The sequence below is a fragment of the Haliotis rufescens genome, unplaced genomic scaffold (assembly GCF_023055435.1).
Source record: "Haliotis rufescens isolate VD_foot unplaced genomic scaffold, xgHalRufe1.0.p SCAF_6, whole genome shotgun sequence".
Lineage (NCBI taxonomy): Eukaryota > Metazoa > Mollusca > Gastropoda > Lepetellida > Haliotidae > Haliotis > Haliotis rufescens.
Window position 1 is genome coordinate 20,758,591 of NW_025964334.1, and position 19,285 is coordinate 20,777,875.

At 41.6% G+C, this 19,285-nt stretch overlaps 1 protein-coding gene and 2 long non-coding RNA genes across 3 annotated transcripts; 2 read left to right on the forward strand and 1 right to left on the reverse strand.

Moving 5' to 3' along the window:
• Window positions 1-2,892: 2,892 nt before the first annotated feature.
• On the forward strand, window positions 2,893-10,388 carry LOC125374806. Its single transcript, XM_048386464.1, has 5 exons — window positions 2,893-3,001; window positions 8,402-8,943; window positions 9,094-9,300; window positions 9,560-9,682; window positions 10,209-10,388. Exons 1-5 carry the CDS (start codon window positions 2,980-2,982, stop codon window positions 10,386-10,388), a joined length of 1,074 nt encoding a protein of 357 aa, XP_048242421.1. The 5' UTR covers window positions 2,893-2,979.
• A 370-nt stretch (window positions 10,389-10,758) lies between these two features.
• On the forward strand, window positions 10,759-11,411 carry LOC124151347. Its single transcript, XR_006863352.2, has 3 exons — window positions 10,759-10,838; window positions 11,077-11,112; window positions 11,299-11,411. It is a non-coding gene; the product is annotated as an uncharacterized LOC124151347 (long non-coding RNA).
• A 6,123-nt stretch (window positions 11,412-17,534) lies between these two features.
• LOC125374903 lies at window positions 17,535-18,860 on the reverse strand. The gene is made up of 2 exons (XR_007218801.1): window positions 17,998-18,860; window positions 17,535-17,673 (listed from the first exon to the last, which is right to left on the reverse strand). It is a non-coding gene; the product is annotated as an uncharacterized LOC125374903 (long non-coding RNA).
• Between the last annotated feature and the right edge of the window lie 425 nt (window positions 18,861-19,285).

Genomic DNA, 19,285 nt, shown 5'->3' on the forward strand with positions numbered 1-19,285 from the left:
TTGTTTTAGCCCCTTAATGCCGAGCGCCAGACAGGGTAACAACAAGTACCATCTTTTAACATCTTTTGGCATGACGCGGCCGGGGATCGAACCACGGACCTTTCGCTCTCCGGGCAGAGGCTCTACCACTAGACCACAATATTCAGTATGAAGAAAAAATACAGTGATTGTCACAGCCACTACAGCCACATGTTCAAAGTGGGTGGAAATCTGAAGGACTGCTCGGTTTCCCTTTAGTCTAGTGGTGTCGGGGGCACGGGTGGCCCAGTCGTCTAAGGCGCCGGGATTCGCTGTGCAGAGTTGTGTCCCTTGGGCACGCAAGAAACCTATGATTGTGGGTTCGAATCCCAGTTCGCCCCAATGTGTTTCTAGGTTTGTCAGCACCATACCCATGCTCGTGGGTTTCACCGAAGTGGTAAACGTCTGAGACCTGCATCATTTTGGGCTTTCCTCCCACATTAAGCTGACACGCCGCGATATAACTGGAATACTGTTAAAAGCAGCGTTAAACCCAACTCACTCACTCACTCACTCACTCACTCTAGTGGTGTCACATAAACCATTAGTCTGACTGACACTTGGGACAGATAATACCTAATAGGTAGTCCCTGGATGTGACGGCATACACCCAGATGATATTGATTATGAACATAGGCTGGTTTGTCAGGACAGTTAGTTAATTTGTTTGTTTGTTGTTTAACGCCGCAATCAGTAATATTACAGCTAAATGACGGCGGTCTGTAATTATTGAGTCTGGACCAGACAATCCTGTGATTGATATCATGAGCATCGATCTACGCAATTGGGATACGATGACCTGCATTAACCAAGTTAGCAGCCTGACCACCCGGATCCGTTAGTCGCCTCTTACACCAAGCATAGTCGCCATTTACGACCAACACCCCCACCCCCCACCCCCCACCCCCCACTCCCCCCACCCCGCCGATCTACACGGGTCAGGAGGGTACTAAACCAGATCAAAGCCATGTGATATAGGAAATCCTACATGATTGGGAGTATTATAGAAAACGTATGCCACTGAGGGTGAATGTCGTTTTACTTATGTGTTTTGTTTGTTGTTTAACACCGCACTCAGCAATATTCCAGCCACATGACAGTGGCCATAAATATAATCGCGTCAGGACCAGACAATCCAGTGATCAATATTATGAACAACGAACAAGAGTTCAGTGACACGTGATCAACCAAGTTGCCGAGCCTTACCACCCATCCCTTTAGTCACCTCTTGTAAGCAACAGGTCGCTTCGATCTTTTATAACTCGGATTCCTCTTGTGGACCTTACCAGTAGCAATGTTCCAGAGTGTCAGTCTTCCCGGGGCAAGGAAGTCAGAGGCTAATGGCATGAGTAGTGATCTGAACTATCTGGATACGATCAAACAAAAAGGCCCCACAGTCGACCCTTACCATCAGCAAACAATTACTGGCACAACTTTCCATCAAATTTGTTAAGTTTGATTGTCTGTTGTTTAACGCTGCACTCGGCAATATTACAGCTATATGACGGCGGTCTGTAAATAATCGAGTCCTGACCAGACAATCCAGTGATTGACATCATGAACATCGATCCACGCAATTGGGATACGATGACATGCATCAACAAAGTCCATCAGCTTGACCACCCGATCCCGTTAGTCGCCTCTTACGACAACATTAGTTGCCTTTTATGGCTAGCATGGGTTGCTCAAGACCTTTTCTACCCCGGATCTTCACGGGTCCATATTAGTTAAGGAAGATGATGATATCTTATAGTCTACCTCTTCAACTCTCACATTAAAGTTGAATAAAACTCAAAGTATACTCACGCACACACATTCACTTCAGAGAATATCTCTAAGGGACAATTACAGACAGTCGTGACACTTCTGCGGAAAATTTTCTGTTTTGTGATATCCACAAAATAGGTTCAACGTAAACATCGCTACTAGGTATTTCGTGTATGTTTTTAAATCTAAATATTGGATATTTACAGGTAACGTCGCGTTCAAGATTATTGCACTTATTCAGGACGCACCTGTGTGTGTGTGTGGCTTCTTATACTAGTTCGGACGAATGCCGATTTGTAGTGCTAGCTTACTGAGATACCATGACCCAGTTTAACAGGATACGCCACTCAGACACAGTATACTGACTCCGAGCCGACCAGTGGTTCATATCTCATTAATGCCGAGCGTCAGGCAGAGTAACAACAAGTACCATATTTTAACTTCTTTTGTTATTACGCGCCCGGGGATCGAACCACCGACCTTCCGCTCCCCGGTAGACCTATCCACTAGACCAGGGAGGTTGTCTAGGACCTCGGTAAATATGACGCATAATCATGGAAGATTGACTCTAAACCTTTGAGCCCATTAATACAACAGGCATTCGGCGTTTATTTGTGAGGCAGTTGCATGCGCTATATAAAATATTATTTACACTCCAGCTCTTGAAATATGGAGTTACACTGTCTCGCTAATCGCTAAGAGATTAAGTTTTCTTCACTGGATGACAAATTGCATTAAATAAACTCTGTATTTTATTGACAGACAATGTTTTTTACTTCTATTCTTTTTTATTTGAAGTATACACGATATAAATTATGATGTCTTTTCCATTGGGATAGAGGCCGGTCTGAAAGCGTCGAGACGAGAACAATGGAGTGACGTCAAACAGTACATTGTTACGTCATAAAGATAATGACGTCATCAAAATAACGTTTCAATGAGAATACTCAGAAACTTTAGAAACGTTCATATTTTGACAAATATTTACTGAGAACTTTAAAAGAAATAGAGACATATACTTTCCTTGCCAGTATGCACATTATTTCTGCGGAAACATGTTTATATTGTTGATACAGTCACTTAGCAACGGGTGCCATCTTTGCTGATTGTCTCTGAAGCGATTAGACGTATTCACAGACTCTGCACTATTTCTTGCTTTTTCTGCTATCCCTGGGTTCATTTAGCGACTTTGATATGCATCAGAGAAGCTATTCAGGTATTTTCTGTTCCTTCCTTTACTTCTTTTATGTTAAGTTCAGATTTATTTGCTTATTTCATGCTTTCTTCTTCTTGATTTCTTGAATTTGTCTTCACCTTTTTAGCAATGTACAATTACCTTACTTACGCCGGGCTTTATGAAAGGAATTTATTTAACTTATCTGTAATCCAAGACAAACACTATTTTCACTTTTGCTATATATGTTTAATTAAGATATTTCCCGATGTTTGTAATCTCTACGCCAGTGAAATCAATCCTTTAAAAATATTCACTCAAGAGTGATTTGAGCCTAGTCTCAGGTCACTCCCCTATACTACCCCAAAACAATCAGACAAGGCTCAGGTCAATCCTCTATACTAGCCCCAAAACACCCACTCAAGGCTCAGGTCACTCCCCTATACTACCCCCCAAACACTCAGACAAGGCTCAGGTCAATCCTCTATACTAGCCCCAAAACACTCAGACAAGGCTCAGGTCAATCCTCTATACTAGCCCCAAAACAATCAGACAAGGCTCAGGTCAATCCTCTATACTAGCCCCAAAACACCCACTCAAGGCTCAGGTCACTCCCCTACACTAGCCCCAAAACACTCAGACAAGGCTCAGGTCAATCATCTATACTAGCCCCAAAACACTCAGACAAGGCTCAGGTCAATCCCCTTTACTAGCCCCCAAAAAATCAGACAAGGCTCAGGTCACACCTCTACACTAGCCCCAAAACACTCAGACAAGGCTCAGGTCAATCATCTATACTAGCCCCAAAACACTCAGACAAGGCTCAGGTCACACCCCTATACCTGCCCCAAAACACCCAGTCAAGGCTCAGGTCAATCCCCTATACTAGCCCCAAAACACTCAGACAAGGCTCAGGTCACACCCCTATACCTGCCCCAAAACACTCAGACAAGGCTCAGGTCAATCCCCTATACTAGCCCCAAAACACCCAGTCAAGGCTTAGGACAATCCCCTATACTAGCCCCAAAACACCCAGTCAAGGCTCAGGTCAATCCCCTATACAAGCCCCAAAACACTCAGACAAGGCTCAGGTCACTCCCCTATACTAGCCCCAAAACACTCAGACAAGGCTCAGGTCACACCCCTATACCTGCCCCAAAACACCCAGTCAAGGCTCAGGTCACTCCCCTATACCTGCCCCAAAACACTCAGACAAGGCTCAGGTCACACCCCTATACCTGCCCCAAAACACCCAGTCAAGGCTCAGGTCAATCCCCTATACAAGCCCCAAAACACTCAGACAAGGCTCAGGTCACTCCCCTATACCTGCCCCAAAACACCCAATCAAGGCTCAGGTCAATCCCCTATACTATCCCCAAAACACTCAGACAAGGCTCAGGTCACTCCCATATACTAGCCCCAAAACACCAAGTCAAGGCTCAGGTCAATTCCCTATACTAGCCCCAAAACACTCAGACAAGGCTCAGGTCACTCCCCTATACTAGCCCCAAAACACTCAGACAAGGCTCAGGTCACTCCCCTATACTATCCCCAAAACACTCAGACAAGGCTCAGGTCACACCCCTATACTAGCCCCAAAACACTCAGACAAGGCTCAGGTCAATCCCCTATACTATCCCCAAAACAGTCAGTCAAGGCTCAGGTCAATCCTCTATACTAGCCCCAAAACACCCAGTCAAGGCTCAGGTCACTCCCGAAGACACTATCCATGTCAAACAAACATGTGATCAACCAGTACTCATGTCGTAAAACAACCATTATTATAGAAATATATAACGTCAGTGCAAGAGAATAATCAGTTTCGATTCTCCAACGAAACCTATTGGCTTAAAATGCTTAAAAACCGGTTAAAAAAATCTATAAACGCATCAGTGATTCTATAAAGGCAATAGGACAATAGGATGGCATCACTGGTCATTTAAGCTATAATGTGTAATAATTACATCGGAACACTTTTAATTACCACCCTCGATTCCATGTTCTGTCTCCTTTGTTTCTCTGAGTGAGTGAGTGAGTTTGGTTTTACGCCGCTTTTAGCAATAGTCCAGCAATATCACGGCGGGGGACACCAGAAATGGGCTTCACACATTGTACCCATGTCGGGATTCGAACCCGGGTCTTCGGCGTGACGAGCGAACGCTATAACCACTAGGCTACCCGACCGCTCCTTGTTTCTCTGAATTTCCTTCACTTCTGTTTCTCAATGTGTCTCCGAGTTCAACGAAATAAAGACTCACAGGACATGCGGGCTCTAGGCTCAATGTCTCTTCACCCAACCCATGTACGATTTTAGTTATAAATTTATTACTTAGAAAAAACATACTTAGAACGACATACAAGGACCTTTCAGTCCGACCCCGTTCATCATTATCATTGGTGCTCTGGTAAAAAAAAATCAGATACCCGTGATTACTAATATGCCATTTTTTCTAATATCCTAGATTTAGTAATATGTGAAAAATGGATTAACTATGAACCTAATCCGGATAGGAATAGGTCTTCAGCAACCCATGCTTGCCGTAAAAGGCGACTGTGCTTGTCGTAAGAGGAGACTAACGTGATCGGGTGGTCAGGCTAGCTGACTTGGTTGATGCATGTCATCGTATCCAAATTGCTTGGGATGCTTATGATGTCAATCACTGGATTGTCTGGTGCAGACTCTGTTATTTACAGATCGCCGTTATAAAGCTGGAATATTGCTGAGTGCGGCGTTAAACAACAAAAAACATGTTTGTGTGTGTGTGCGTGCGTGCGTGCGTGCGTGCGTGCGTGATATATTGGTAATTTTACTTAACGTCAAAGTGAGGGGTGTATATGTCCCTATGACACCCCGGGGCTAATTTCAGAAACTCCTCTTTCCACGGGCCCTGTTCCTCAAAGCGACCGTAGCTCCCACACTTTATCAAAGACGTATTGTGACAATTGTAGCACTCCGACTGGAACGGGCCCTGATCTAAACATATTAAATAACTCGCATATTTTACGATCGGAGAATCCACTTCTGTCTTATGGCCGACGATAGGCTAACATCTAGTCTCTTAAATAAACATATCTTACAGAAAAGAAATAGTTGTTAAATTATCTTGATTATCTCAATAAAAATATAATAAAAAGGAGCCAGGAGACTCTCTTCATTTTCAGATTCTAATACTTCAGTAATTTAGACTTGCCAAACATTATAGACTTGCATGGGCTGTATTGGATATATTTGTATCAGGGTCTGTATGGCAGACTAGGCCGCCGACTACGATTGCCAATGTTGAGAACAAACAGGACCCGTAATTAATTCGTACCCGCCCTACAAGGTTTTATCAGTTTTGTTATAAATAATTGTTGAGCATTTATTCGCTGGTGCGGGGGCATGGGTAGCCCAGTCGTCTAAGGCGCCGCGATTCACTGTGCAGAGTTGCATCCCTTCGGACGCGCCAGAAACCTATGATTGTGGGTTCGAATCCAGATTCGCCCCGATTATGTTTCTAGGTTTATCAGCACCATACCCATGCTCGTGGATTTCACCGAAGTGGTAAACGTCTGAGACCGGCATCACTTCGGGCTTTCCTCCCAAATTAAGCTGACACGCCGCGATATAACTGTAATACTGTTAAAAGTGGCGTTAAACCCAACTCACTCACTATTCGCTGGTGCCACAACACTTGCTGCACACATTGGCAGATTCAGGGTTATGAAGGGGACCAATTACAATTCTAAATTTCTATCTGCGGAGAGGGGATGTGGTGTCACTTGAGTGAGTGAATAATTGAGTGAGATTGGTTTAACGCCGCTTTGAACAGTATTCCAGTTATATCACAGCGTGTCAGCTTAATGTGGGAGGAAAGCCCGAAGTGATGCAGGTCTCAGGCGTCTGCCACTTCGGTGAAACCCACGAGCACGGTTATGGTGCTGACAAACCTAGAAACATAATCGGGGCGAACCGGGCTTTAAACCCACAATCAGACTTTTTTGGCGTGATCATGGGACGCAACTCTGCACAGCCAATTGCGGCGCCTTGGCTGACTGGGCCACCCGTGCCCCATGTGTACCTTGATTACAGGCAAAAAGATATTTGCATTTAACATCAAGGGTATACCATATGTCCATTGTTTAATCAGATTGTTTCTCAAGGTTGGACTAATAGATTTCGACCAAAGGGGTGTAAGCGTTACATCAGGGTTTTGCCTTATTGTTTAACAGTTCATCGAGTTCGTAGTCCATGATTGTAAGTAGGTTATCTCCCCCTCTGCGGCTGATTTGGATTCAACGCCTTCGGCTGAAAAAACCCTAGCGTTGTAATCCATGTCATCCTTAACATATATATAATACGAAGGTTCTTGTCATTATTTACATATACGAATACCATCTTAGGCAACATCGTCGTCGAGTTCACAGTCGCGGTGACCCGGGCAAAGTACAGGCAACTTACACTTGTAACCAGTGACTAAATTGCACAATTCAATACTTACAACTGCTATCCATTTACAATTTAGGTAACGACCCTTCTATACGAGGTCGGTCCCCCTTGAATAGAACCCAGGACGAGAGACGCGTGTGTCCCATGAACAGAACCTGGACGCGATTCTCACCCCAGGAGGCAGATGTTCATAGGATCAACTTGAGAGGGTTGTCTCCCCTGAATCGGCCCGACGGTACACCACCAACAAGACGTCGCGTTTCTCAGTTTCACCTTATCTGGCGCATTATAAATGGATTATTATTGTTGTTATTATTATTTACAATGAAGCGCTTCGCCCAATGCAGAATTTGCTCACGCGGGGCACTGTCTTTATCAGCTGATGAACGTCAACAAATACATCTTTACTCCTTAAATTACATTCGCGAAGACAAATCGTCCAGCTCACAGTCGTATGAAAGGCATTTAGCTCATTATGAATACGCCCATGTGTACGCGAAGACATGAAGATGTATGGTTTGAGGCTAGAAATGCCCGTTTAATGCCAGTTATCCATGCAAAGCTAATGTCAGTTATCCATACAAAGCTAATCTCATACATGAGGCTCGAAATGCCCCTTTAACCTCAGTTATCCATACTTTAGGAGCTGCTCTCATACACGAGAGGCTAGGAATCCATGCCTCCAATCATCCACAGTATCCTGTTTTCGTAGATGGACGACTATGCTATGAAGGAAAATATCAAAAGCTATAAAGAACAAAATGTATGCTGTGTCACAATGTGTTTAAATGTGTCATTAGGCAAAAGAATAAGCTTTCACACGTTGATGCAGTTTGACAGACCAAGTTGACTCAGCCATTAATTGTGTTTATCTATATTCATACCGTAAGTGATAAAATATAGCTTCTTATTTTGAAATTAGACAGTCTGGACCTAGCCTAGATGCCCATCATGCATGTTTTCGATCTTAAACTTTCCATAAACATACAAATAACAAATGATTTACAATGCAGGTCACGATCCTCCCAGACGAGGCGTGTCTCCACTCAACAGATACCAGGACCCCAGACGCGTGTGTCCCGGGAACAGACATCAGGACCCCAGACGAGGTATCTCAGCCCTATACTGTCAGGAAGAGGGCACCTATATGGGGAATCTGTCACGGGACAGGCTTTTTCCAAATGGAGCTGGACGTTACGCCATGAACAGAACTTGGACGCGACCATCAGCCCAGGAAGCCGATGTTCAGAGGATCAACTTGAGAGGATTGTCTCCCCTGAATCGGCCCGAGCGTACAGCACCAAGCAGACGTGGCGTTTCTCCCCTGAATCTCGAGAATGGAAACCAAGTCTCTGGACAAGATGCCACCCTGAACAACGCTGTGGCGATCAAGCCAAATCCCGTTGACAGGAGTCATGAGAATGGAGATCACGTGACTCCCAGCATCAAGCCTGAAACAAACAGGGACTCTCTCTCGGCCTACATCGGGATTCGCCAGCCTCGCTTCAAGCCTCCTAAACTTAACCTTGGCATCAAGTCGTCCACAAATAATCAGGTAGTCGTTCTTCTCAAGAGTTCTTATCCTCACTTTGAATCACCTTTACTTAGTGCGTACTCGCAACTGTTAGATAATACACTGGCATCGACAACAGATTCTCATAACACTGCCTTTAATTCATATTACTAATCCTCACTGACATTCCAGAATGTGCCGACACCAAAGAAGGAGACTGCCACAGTTCCTTGCGCATCAACCTCTGAAGCCAACAAGTCAGGACCGGTGAAAGTTATCTCCCCTGGCAGTAAGGCGGAGTCACTGAACCTGGCAGATATCGTGGCGCCAGAGATGCTGGAGTCGGCTAAACACGCCCAGTCTCCCCTCGAGCTGAAACACCTGCGCATGATGAGTGAGGTGAGCAGATGACGTGACGACATGACAGGTATGCATGTATGCTAAATGCACATACTGTCTTTGGATTAAGAATGAGTGAGTTGGGTTTACCCCTCTTCTGGCATTCTTACAGCCTGATCACGGCGGGGGACACCAACAATGGTCTTCACATTGGATTAAGTCATTCACAACTCAAACATTAAGGTACATTTGATCTATATGTCATTAAACGTTAGGAAGGTTTGTTCTGTGTGATGTAGCTGTGTGTCTTAAATTACAGTTCATACAGAGCGTTCGCCGGGGTGATGCTGAACTAAAACCTCTTCCGTCATCTTCAGAGGAGTCAGCATCCGAGGACCAGCCTCCAACTGTTAAGACAGTTACTCCAACCCACACAAAGAAGGTGAACATTTTGTTAATGTATACTGATATTTAGCCGTTTGCCAGGATCTTCTATGCAGATCAGCTGGGTTACCTGTTTTTAGGCCATAAATACAAGCAAGGCGACTACTAACTAGATGCAGAGTATGTTTGAGTTAGTGAGAGTCTTGTGAATAGATCCACAATTAATCTGGCGTCCCGTGCCGAATCTGTTTTAGATCACTGGCGCGGTTTCAGTGTAATAGTCACGTTTAACGTTTTTCCTTCTCGCCGCCAACCTTCTATCTCTTGTTGTCTGTGAGTGTGTATCTATATATGGTAAAGACCACGGTGCTGGAATCTGAATATTTCTGACCTCTATGTTTTCCTCTCTGACACCCTGGCTGTCGTTCTGGTCCACAGTCTCTGTCTGAGATGACATTGATTCTAACCATATTTCAGTCACACTGGGACATCATTCTGTTTCCGATTTTGACTCTGTGTTTTCAGTTCTGATTAGTTCAAACCATATCCCTTCCTTATGACCTGGCAATGTGTTGCTGTTTCAGGCTGTAGACGCGTCCACCGTGGCTCTGCCAGAGACTGAGTCGGATAGTGACACCGATGTATCCCGCTCCACCTCCTCCTCAAGCACATCCTGCTCAGCCTCCAAAATCCCGAACTCTCATGAGGAGAAAGAAAAAACCAAACAAGCCACTGCATGTGCTGATCAGGTAAACTTCACATGAACTGAAGAATGAATACAACGTTTGGCGTTTACACAAAAATAAGATTTTAGTTGTTTGTTATTTTAAGCCGCACTCAGTAATATTCCAGCTGTAAAAAAAATCGAATATGCACCAGACAATTCCAGTGATTGACACCATGAGATTTACGCAATTTGGGATAACAGGGCAAGCATAAACCAAGTCAGTGAGCCTGACCACCCAATCCCATTAGTCGAATTTTACGACAAGCATCGGTTGCTGAAGACCACCCCTGACCCGGATTTTCAAGCCTCAAAACTAAGAATAGTAACCATTGTATGAACATAAATAAGACATTGTTCGTTTCAGACTGGCGAAATAACAAAGACTTCTCCTGCTAATGTACGAACCAAGAAGGTCAAATTCAGCCAAGTGTCTTGGACATCTGACATCGATGAGAAAACCCTAAAACTAAGATTCTCACAACCCCAGGTCAGTGGACACGTGTATATTTCAACTCTGCAGCTGTAACATGTGTCAGTTCCATGGCAATACTGAAAACAATTTGAATGACACTCACAATATCCCTATGGAAGGTAGAGTGGTATGTGTTAGCTTTCCCGCCGTTACTAAGGTGCAGTCATTCCCTGCCCGTATCATTCAAGCACATGTGGTTATGGAAGAGTTGATTTATTTATGGGTGGCATAATAAAGGCTCTTTGTATTTCAGGCCCGAGCATCTGCACCTTGGTATGATGAGAATCAGGTAAACAAACGGAATACGAATAAATATACTATTGAAGTAACTGAAACTAAACAACGCTGCTATTTGGTTCAAGGAATTTTGAACTTTACTTTTATTTTATGAATATAGTTTGTTGTTAACCAAACCACATGCTTGTAGTTGAAGTAGAATTGTGCACGTCCTTCAGTTAAACATCTTACATTACAGCCAGAACAAGCCAGAGACAGGAAACCTCGTCTTCGCCCACCACCCCCTCCTCTCGTCCCCTACACCGGCAACGCCAACCGCCGCCTGGTGCCACCCATGTCCAGACTCAGTCTGAGGGACATCCAGCTGGTAGGTCGATCAAGGACCCACGTGTCAGGCTACTTCCTGATGTGGTCTTCGTTCTGGCGTTGAAAGATCTTGACAATAGCCAAACATCATGTAAATTCAGAAAACGTGTTCTTTAGTATGTAGTTGATACTTTACTCGCGTTATATTGATGAGTGTGATGTTCAGCAACAAAGAATAAGTTATTGATATTTCATTATCTGCTGTTTTGACAGATCACTGAATCCAGAAAGAGAAGAAGGAATATGCTAGATGTACACACGGGCGATTCTAAGAAGAGGAAGGTAGCATCTTCTGAGGACTCAACTGAGGTCAAATTCGTTGCCCGACCCAAGCAATGGTGGCTGAGAAAACGCCGTCAGCAGAGGAGGAAACAGGACAATCCACCCTCCTCTTCAACCTCTTCCTCTGCTGCCACCTCTACCGCTTCCACGGCCAGGGCTACCATCACCACGTCGACGACCACGTCTGCCTCTTCCTCGAGCCCAACATCTGCTACAACTTCTTCCAGCCCTGCTGTCTCAACCGCCTCCACTTCCTCCAGGAGATCAGTCAAGAGGAAGGCATCGGATGATGATGCTTGCTCTGGTGATGGCGTGAAGAGGTCTCGTTCCAACTAGACCTTGCAGAGACAATAGAGCAATAGAACAACAATGCTTCTGACAATTCAGTCCAACTGTTTGAAATAGGATGTATGTTACTTATGGGGGCATTACGTGTAGTCTGATAATTGTTAAGCTCATCTAAGGATAAGTATCTACCTAAATAACTGTTCTGATACAGTCATTTGGGAGAACGTGTGGTCAGTCATCTCAAGATAGGTCCCAGTACTGCACGCTTGTTATAAGAGGCGACACAGTGGTGGTCGGGTAGCACTGATGCCATGCAAGGTGCTTGAATTGGGAAACCACCTCGAAGACTGTTTCTCAGGTGTGTCATCTCTGCTTCCTCACACTATCGATCAGTGGTTTGTCTGCTCCAGACTTGACCACACTACAGGTCGCCGCGATGTAGCTGCAATACTGCTGACTTCGGTAGCCCTCCATTCTCCACTTAAAATAATGTATTGACCTCAATTATATATAATGACAATGTGTTCATTAATTGGTGATAAAATTCAGATTTTACGCCACCCGTGAGTGAAAGAATTGTATGTGTTTTTCCATTAAAGCGCGTAATGTAAATATTTGTTTGAAGTTGCTCTAGTTTATTTAAAATATTTAAATATATATGCGCAAACAATCAAAATATGTTGAACATACATTTACGTTTTTAAATGTATAAAATTGATAAAAATATCCTTGTTCTGAAATGTTTTATATGCACTTGTTAATCAACGGTAAAGTGGGTTTTTTCCTATCTACAAGCTTTTATTTCGTCATGTCATTTGATATATTTTACCATAAGCTTTAGGATATCCACTGTTTTTCTTACAATTTACACAAGGTGTTTCTTTGTACATTTTACTATTTACTTTGTTATTTAATAAATTCGTAAAACAGAAAATCGGAGTTTTGTTAGTTTTCTACACTCGAGGGACTCAATATGTCCTGTCAGACAGTGTGTGAAAATCAGACTCCTATGAAAGACAAGGATGGGTTGTTGCTGTACCTGTAGATCCCCAAACATGTATCACACTTCAGTTGTCAGTTAAAACTCGAAGTTTTTTCAAATTTGCATTTCAGTGATAGTCAAAATCATTTAGATCAGATCTTTGTACTCGCTACCGCAAAACATACTATTACGGGTCAAGTCAGAATGCCTATCAAAGACTTCTTTTATGGCCAGTTTTTACAGTGGGGTAATTAATATACTCGAAGTATATGCATTTACACAGGCGAAGTGAACATTGACATAAAGTTCTTTATATTTTCTTCAAGAACAATAGTGAGTACGCCGGAATAGTAACTTCCGCTCCTCGGTAGAGGCTCTATATCCACCCGACCAGAAGGTCGAGGATAATGAGGCGGTCAGTAAGTATGACGCATAATCACGGAAGATTGACTATATACATTTGGGCCCATTAAAACAACATGCATTCGGCGTTGATTTGTTAGGCAGTTGCATGCCCCTATTTACATTCAGCTCTTGACTTCGTACATAATATACACATCACTTTTTTCTGTACAAAAATCAGTTCAAATTTCTCAAGGGAGGACACTGACGACAAATAAAGTCATCTTCCCGAGGCAAGTGAGTTAAAGCCCCACCCTGACTATAAATAGCCCGCAAGGTGGCGGTGTTTCAGTTTCGAACAATGTCTGACAATGTAAACACAACCGAGTGTTGGGAGACGTTTTTTGAAAACCATACGGGAACAAGATCACCATTGACCGTCAAACTTCGTATCAACTTGAATGACAAACCATGGATACAACAAATGGCTCCATATCAAGATATAAGTCAATAAATTTTCTGTAGTTTTATCCTAAAAAATCGAATCGATCGTGTTTGGCGTCTGCATCGATCACAGTGGGCGGAGCTTATTTACGTTTGTGCTATAAATAGCAAAGCACATGGTCATGTGTACATGTGGCACATTTAATGCATTTGTGGTCAAAGTGTATTGTGTTGTATATTTTTACGGCAGAACAGCAGCAGAACGTCAGTTTCAGTTAATGTAACAGTAACGATACTTAAATACGAAATTGACGACGCGATTCTTTCAGTTCAATCCGAAAATAACAGATATTTGTTTAGTTTTGGTCATTTGCATTCAACAGTTAGATTTGTACCACACAATAATCAGTTTATATTCATAAAACGTAAATTATTACAGAGATTTTTCAACTAGTGTTTAGGAAGGGGCCTAATTTGAAGCACCAGAAGTTGCGCCAATATTTCTCAGCTTGACTACAATGGATGAATATGTTACGTGTATCAACATAACAATGCACATAAGCAACTGGTAAATAAGTATAACTGAATATACTTGATGTTTTGGCCTACAGAAGGCGTATCCGGATAATATTGTACTTACGATAAACGAAAACTCCAATACACATATTCCAAGACAACTTTAATTATGAATTTCCTTTTCTTTCACAGAATTTTCACACACAAAACTGAGTTTGATCATTAGATCCACACTTGTCCCATGTATTTTTTGTTCGGGGTATTTGGATACACTTCGCGCAAAAGTTTTAAAATACAATCTGGGATCCTTTTCCCGTTTTGTCCACACCAATCCTTCATTTGCTGCAACGTATAATTCCGTTTCTTCAAGTCCAAGTATCTACGATCTCTCCAAACACTTCGTTTATTTAGCTCAGTCCAGAAACAATGTGTTCGAATCGACGAATTTCTGCAACATGGTGGCCGCACCATTCCCTAACTGCGATTGTCTGTGCCGTGTCACGCATGGTTGACAAAAGAAGTGTGAACATACATATTCGGCTTCATCTGGTTCCACAATGAAATCTCGCTGTGACACTGATTCACTACTCCCAAGAATCGGCACTGAATTTGTCAAAGTTTCTGTTGCACTTGCAAGGGCGGGAAGAGAGGCGCCATCTTGTCGATTCGAGTTGTGAATCGGAATAAAGTCATCTTGAATTGGAACTTTCTCCACGATAAAGTCACCAATGTCACAATCGAAATGACCAAAGGCTTCCTGATTATCTCGAACAACTCTTCGTCAAATTAGGATTTACATGAAAATGTTTTGTTGCTCATATTGAAGACAAGCGAAATTGCAAAGTTCTTGTCAGTTGTAAGCAGCAACTCGATGCACTCATGGGGCGGGGTTGCTAGGAGATCGCGAGGTCAGAAAGGGGAAAACAAAAAGTTTTATAAAGTAATAAAAGAAATCCGCAGTGCAATCCCAAAGTACCATGTACAGGATATTTTTGAATAATAATATTCACGAAAAAAAATCTTTTCTAAAAGTGCAAATTAATTTATTAATTCATCCCAAGGTCGTCACCCTGATCACGTGGTGGGTATTTGGAAGGAATCTTGTGATGAAGCCGTGAATGAGGCCGTGTGTATAACATTGTTGACTTCAACTGACCAGGAAGGTTGTTGAGGCACATTATGACAGATGCTCGTCATGGATGGAGAGAAAAATGTATCTGAGAGAAACATTGTTGCTTTGAGCTTCGCGACAAAACATGTGTTCATGCCGAAGTAGTTTACAAGAGAGGATGATCTGTGCAGCCAGCGACCTGAATAAGCTTGATGAAAATAATGTTGAAATCCATTTTCTCGCACATGACAGAATTAATGTGAACAAATATTTATTTGAACATCGTTTCGAAGTCTGTGAGGCTGTCCGTATTTTAATATTCTTATTTCCATTGCGACGTGAAATAATATAATGTTTTCGAGGCCTTTATTTTGCTGCCGCTGTGGAAAATTGCGCACAGATCTATTAAAAGAAATACTACTAGCTCAACTTTATAAAAGAACCAGATCAACTTTATCTTTGTTCCGTTGTTTATTAAAAATTCGCTTCCGAAGCAAAGCGAATCGATCTTCATAATAAACAAATTCATAGACTAGATTCTAGTACCAAGTGTTTAAACTTTTTTTTTAAATGTCATAACATAACTTACACAATTATTGAAAGACATTTTTAGATAAGTAACATATATTTTATCTCGTCCGGCCGCTCTCTGGTTAGTTTAGGCTTGAGGGGAGAAACACATACAAAAAATATGGATGGCCTTATGCAAATGACACTTGGCATGCCAATCAAGAGGGATCTGGGTCACTGGGACCCGCCAAGTTTCACGGATCGAGTTACTTCGGCACGAAGAGCTTCATCGGACAAGTGTGACCTTGCCAAAATACATTGCTACTGGGCAATGAAAAAATGTCACGGAAACGACAAAAAACTACTTTGATCACGTGAAAATATTTTTGACCATTACCAGGGTTTTTTACACGATCGTTGTCATCCAGATTCCAGATAAAGGCAAGACGAACACAATGAAGAAAAACACTGTTGAAATCACCGATTACCGTGTATATGTGAGAAATGCTATTTATAAACTGCAGATATACCGTACACCACAGGATAACGATTCTGCCGTGACACATATTATGTTTTTTTTTTGTTCAATTACACTGTTCATATTCATCACGACAAACGTATTAATTCGTTGTCGTCGGGAGATCTAGAATAGCTCAGAACAACCCAGCAAACAATTCTACGTTGTGACAACGTTGTGACAACGTTGACTTTTCGTTGCTACAACGTTGTGATGTTACGTTGTCACAACGTAATTCTGTAGACTCCCAGATTGGTTGCTACAACGTTGTGCGTAAACCAAAATACAACCAAATCAAGACGTTGTCACAACGTCCATTTTTTACGTTGCTACAACGTTTAACCAAAACGTCGCGACAACGTACCCAGCCAACAATTCTACGTTGTTACAACGTTGTGACAACGTTTACTTTTCGTTGCTACAACGTTGTGATGTTACGTTGTCACAACGTAATTCTGTAGACTCCCAGATTGGTTGCTACGACGTTGTGCGTAAACCAAAATACAACCAAATCAAGACGTTGTCACAACGTCCATTTTTTACGTCGCGACAACGTAGGTATCGCATACTGTTTACATATGGCGACACTACAGGCATTGCAGCACGTTGTTGCAATGTCCATGTAGATTAACGCCTGTTTTATTCCTCAATACCTCCCAGGCAGCCTGAAAAGTTTGTACCAATCTAGTTAAGACGTCAGGTACAAAGAAATACATTCTGCAAACTGAATTCACTTTAACCCTATCCATGAAACAGCAAGTCAATGAAATGCACTCTTTTTTGGCAGAGTTTGAAATACGGCCAAGATATAAATCTAAATGTTTTAAATTACATGTACAATTTGGTAATATAATATTCATTTTCCAAAACAATTTTCAAGGCTATGTGCAAATTGTTCACAAATGTTTCAACACAATTAAAAGATATTGGATTTTCCCACGAATTTGCAAATTAAAAACCATCAAAGAATAAGCCCTGCACAAATTGAAACATTTAAATTTTCTTGGCCTTACCTCATACATTCAGCATTGAGAGCAACACTGTGACAAACAGAATAGTCTATGCATCTGATGTCCTAAGATCCATTAGGTAAACGAAATGACAATAGAATTCTGGTTGAGGTGACCTTTATTTATTTGTTAAATGACAAGTCAGAACATGGGCTGAGTTGCTGGGGAGCCTTTTCAGTCCTCAAATGAAAAGTCACAGGGATGATCTTCAACTGTATCCTCAGTCTCTCCTTATGCCTTGGTAACTGAATAAAAAATGACACACATGTTATAAAATGGCAAGGCAAGGGACATATTTCTGACATAACAAAATAACGGTTGCATTCCCCAAAATAATGTTTTGATGTCTGATGTCAGTCTTTAAACAGTTAAAAACTGCTGAAAGTGCGAAGGCGCTGACACTAATACCATGATGCTCTTGGATCATACATAAGCAGAAAAGCTTTTAGCACTGAATCATTGGTGTAACTTTATACCCCCGCCCTTTTAGATTGTGGGTATAATTAAATAAGAATCATCTAAATTTTAATTCTTGAAGATGTTTGTATATATTATTGAATCAGACATACCTTTGTGTCAGTGATATGTACTTTAAACAAATACGCTCCCACAATACTGTTTTCTCCACCTGAAAGAAAAACAGAAACCACAAAGTATCACATTCTTAAATAAACCAGTACTGTATAGATAAATCCCATTTACTTAGACTAATAGAGTATGATGTAACTGATAGTAATATTGGCAAATAGTTTTATCAGTCAACAGATCAACTGTAGTTTTTCAAAAGCAGTAACTTTACCTTTCTGCTGTACACTCAAACTAGTGATTCAAGTGAATATCATGGCCAAGTTTCTAAAACCTTATTTGAAAAATATGTACATAAATGAAAAATATATATTGCCAAATAAAATAAATAGTTCCCATATTTGAAGCAAGAATGTTGAATATGAATTATGAATTGGCCCACCAATAAGTGATAAAAGTGTTAACACTTTGGGGTATTTATCCTAATTAAAACTGTGATTTTTTTTAATACTTAGATCTACCTTAATATTTTCCATATTAATATGCCAGGATAGTTATATATGTTCTAACATTTACAAAGATTAGAAACATGGGGAAATAAACAAAATGCAATAGCTTATACAATACCAGACGAAGTTGAAACAGCTCTAAATATTTATTGAAATTTATTTGTCACTACGTTTATTAACATAGATCTAATACAGTTAAATATCGTTAAATATAATTCTGTAGTATGGTAGCCTACGTGGCAACATATGCAGATCGAAAACCGAAAGAATATGGTTGCTATCAATTCCATTGTATTTTTCATTGGTGCACATTGGCTACACCTATCTCACTTTAATCATCAACAAACGATGACCAACTCACTGACAATATATGGTGATATTTAACTTTTGACTATCGACTAGATTATCATCACCAGAGAGGACAATACCGCAAACACCCCGTTATAGCGCGCGACGAGAGACTCGTTTTACTTTTGCTCGTTTTCATTAGAAAGGAGTCGGACATAGATCTAGTTATCGGAAAATGATGAATTGATTCTTTTTTCGGAAATAATAAAAATACACATGATAAGCACCTTGCTATGATAAACTTTATAGACAGCAGCAACAACCTGATGATCCACATTTAGGCTACTTCAGTCAGTGCTAATTAGGCCTTTTCGGAAACATCAAGTATGTTTCTGTCTCTTCCCGAAAATACGATTTTTTTCATAACATCATTGATCACTTTAGACTAGGGCTATAACTAGCAGCCTACAGAGAGTCGATCTGAATACTTCCATTGTTTTGATTCCCTCTTTTCGCTGTATAAGAGAAATCTACT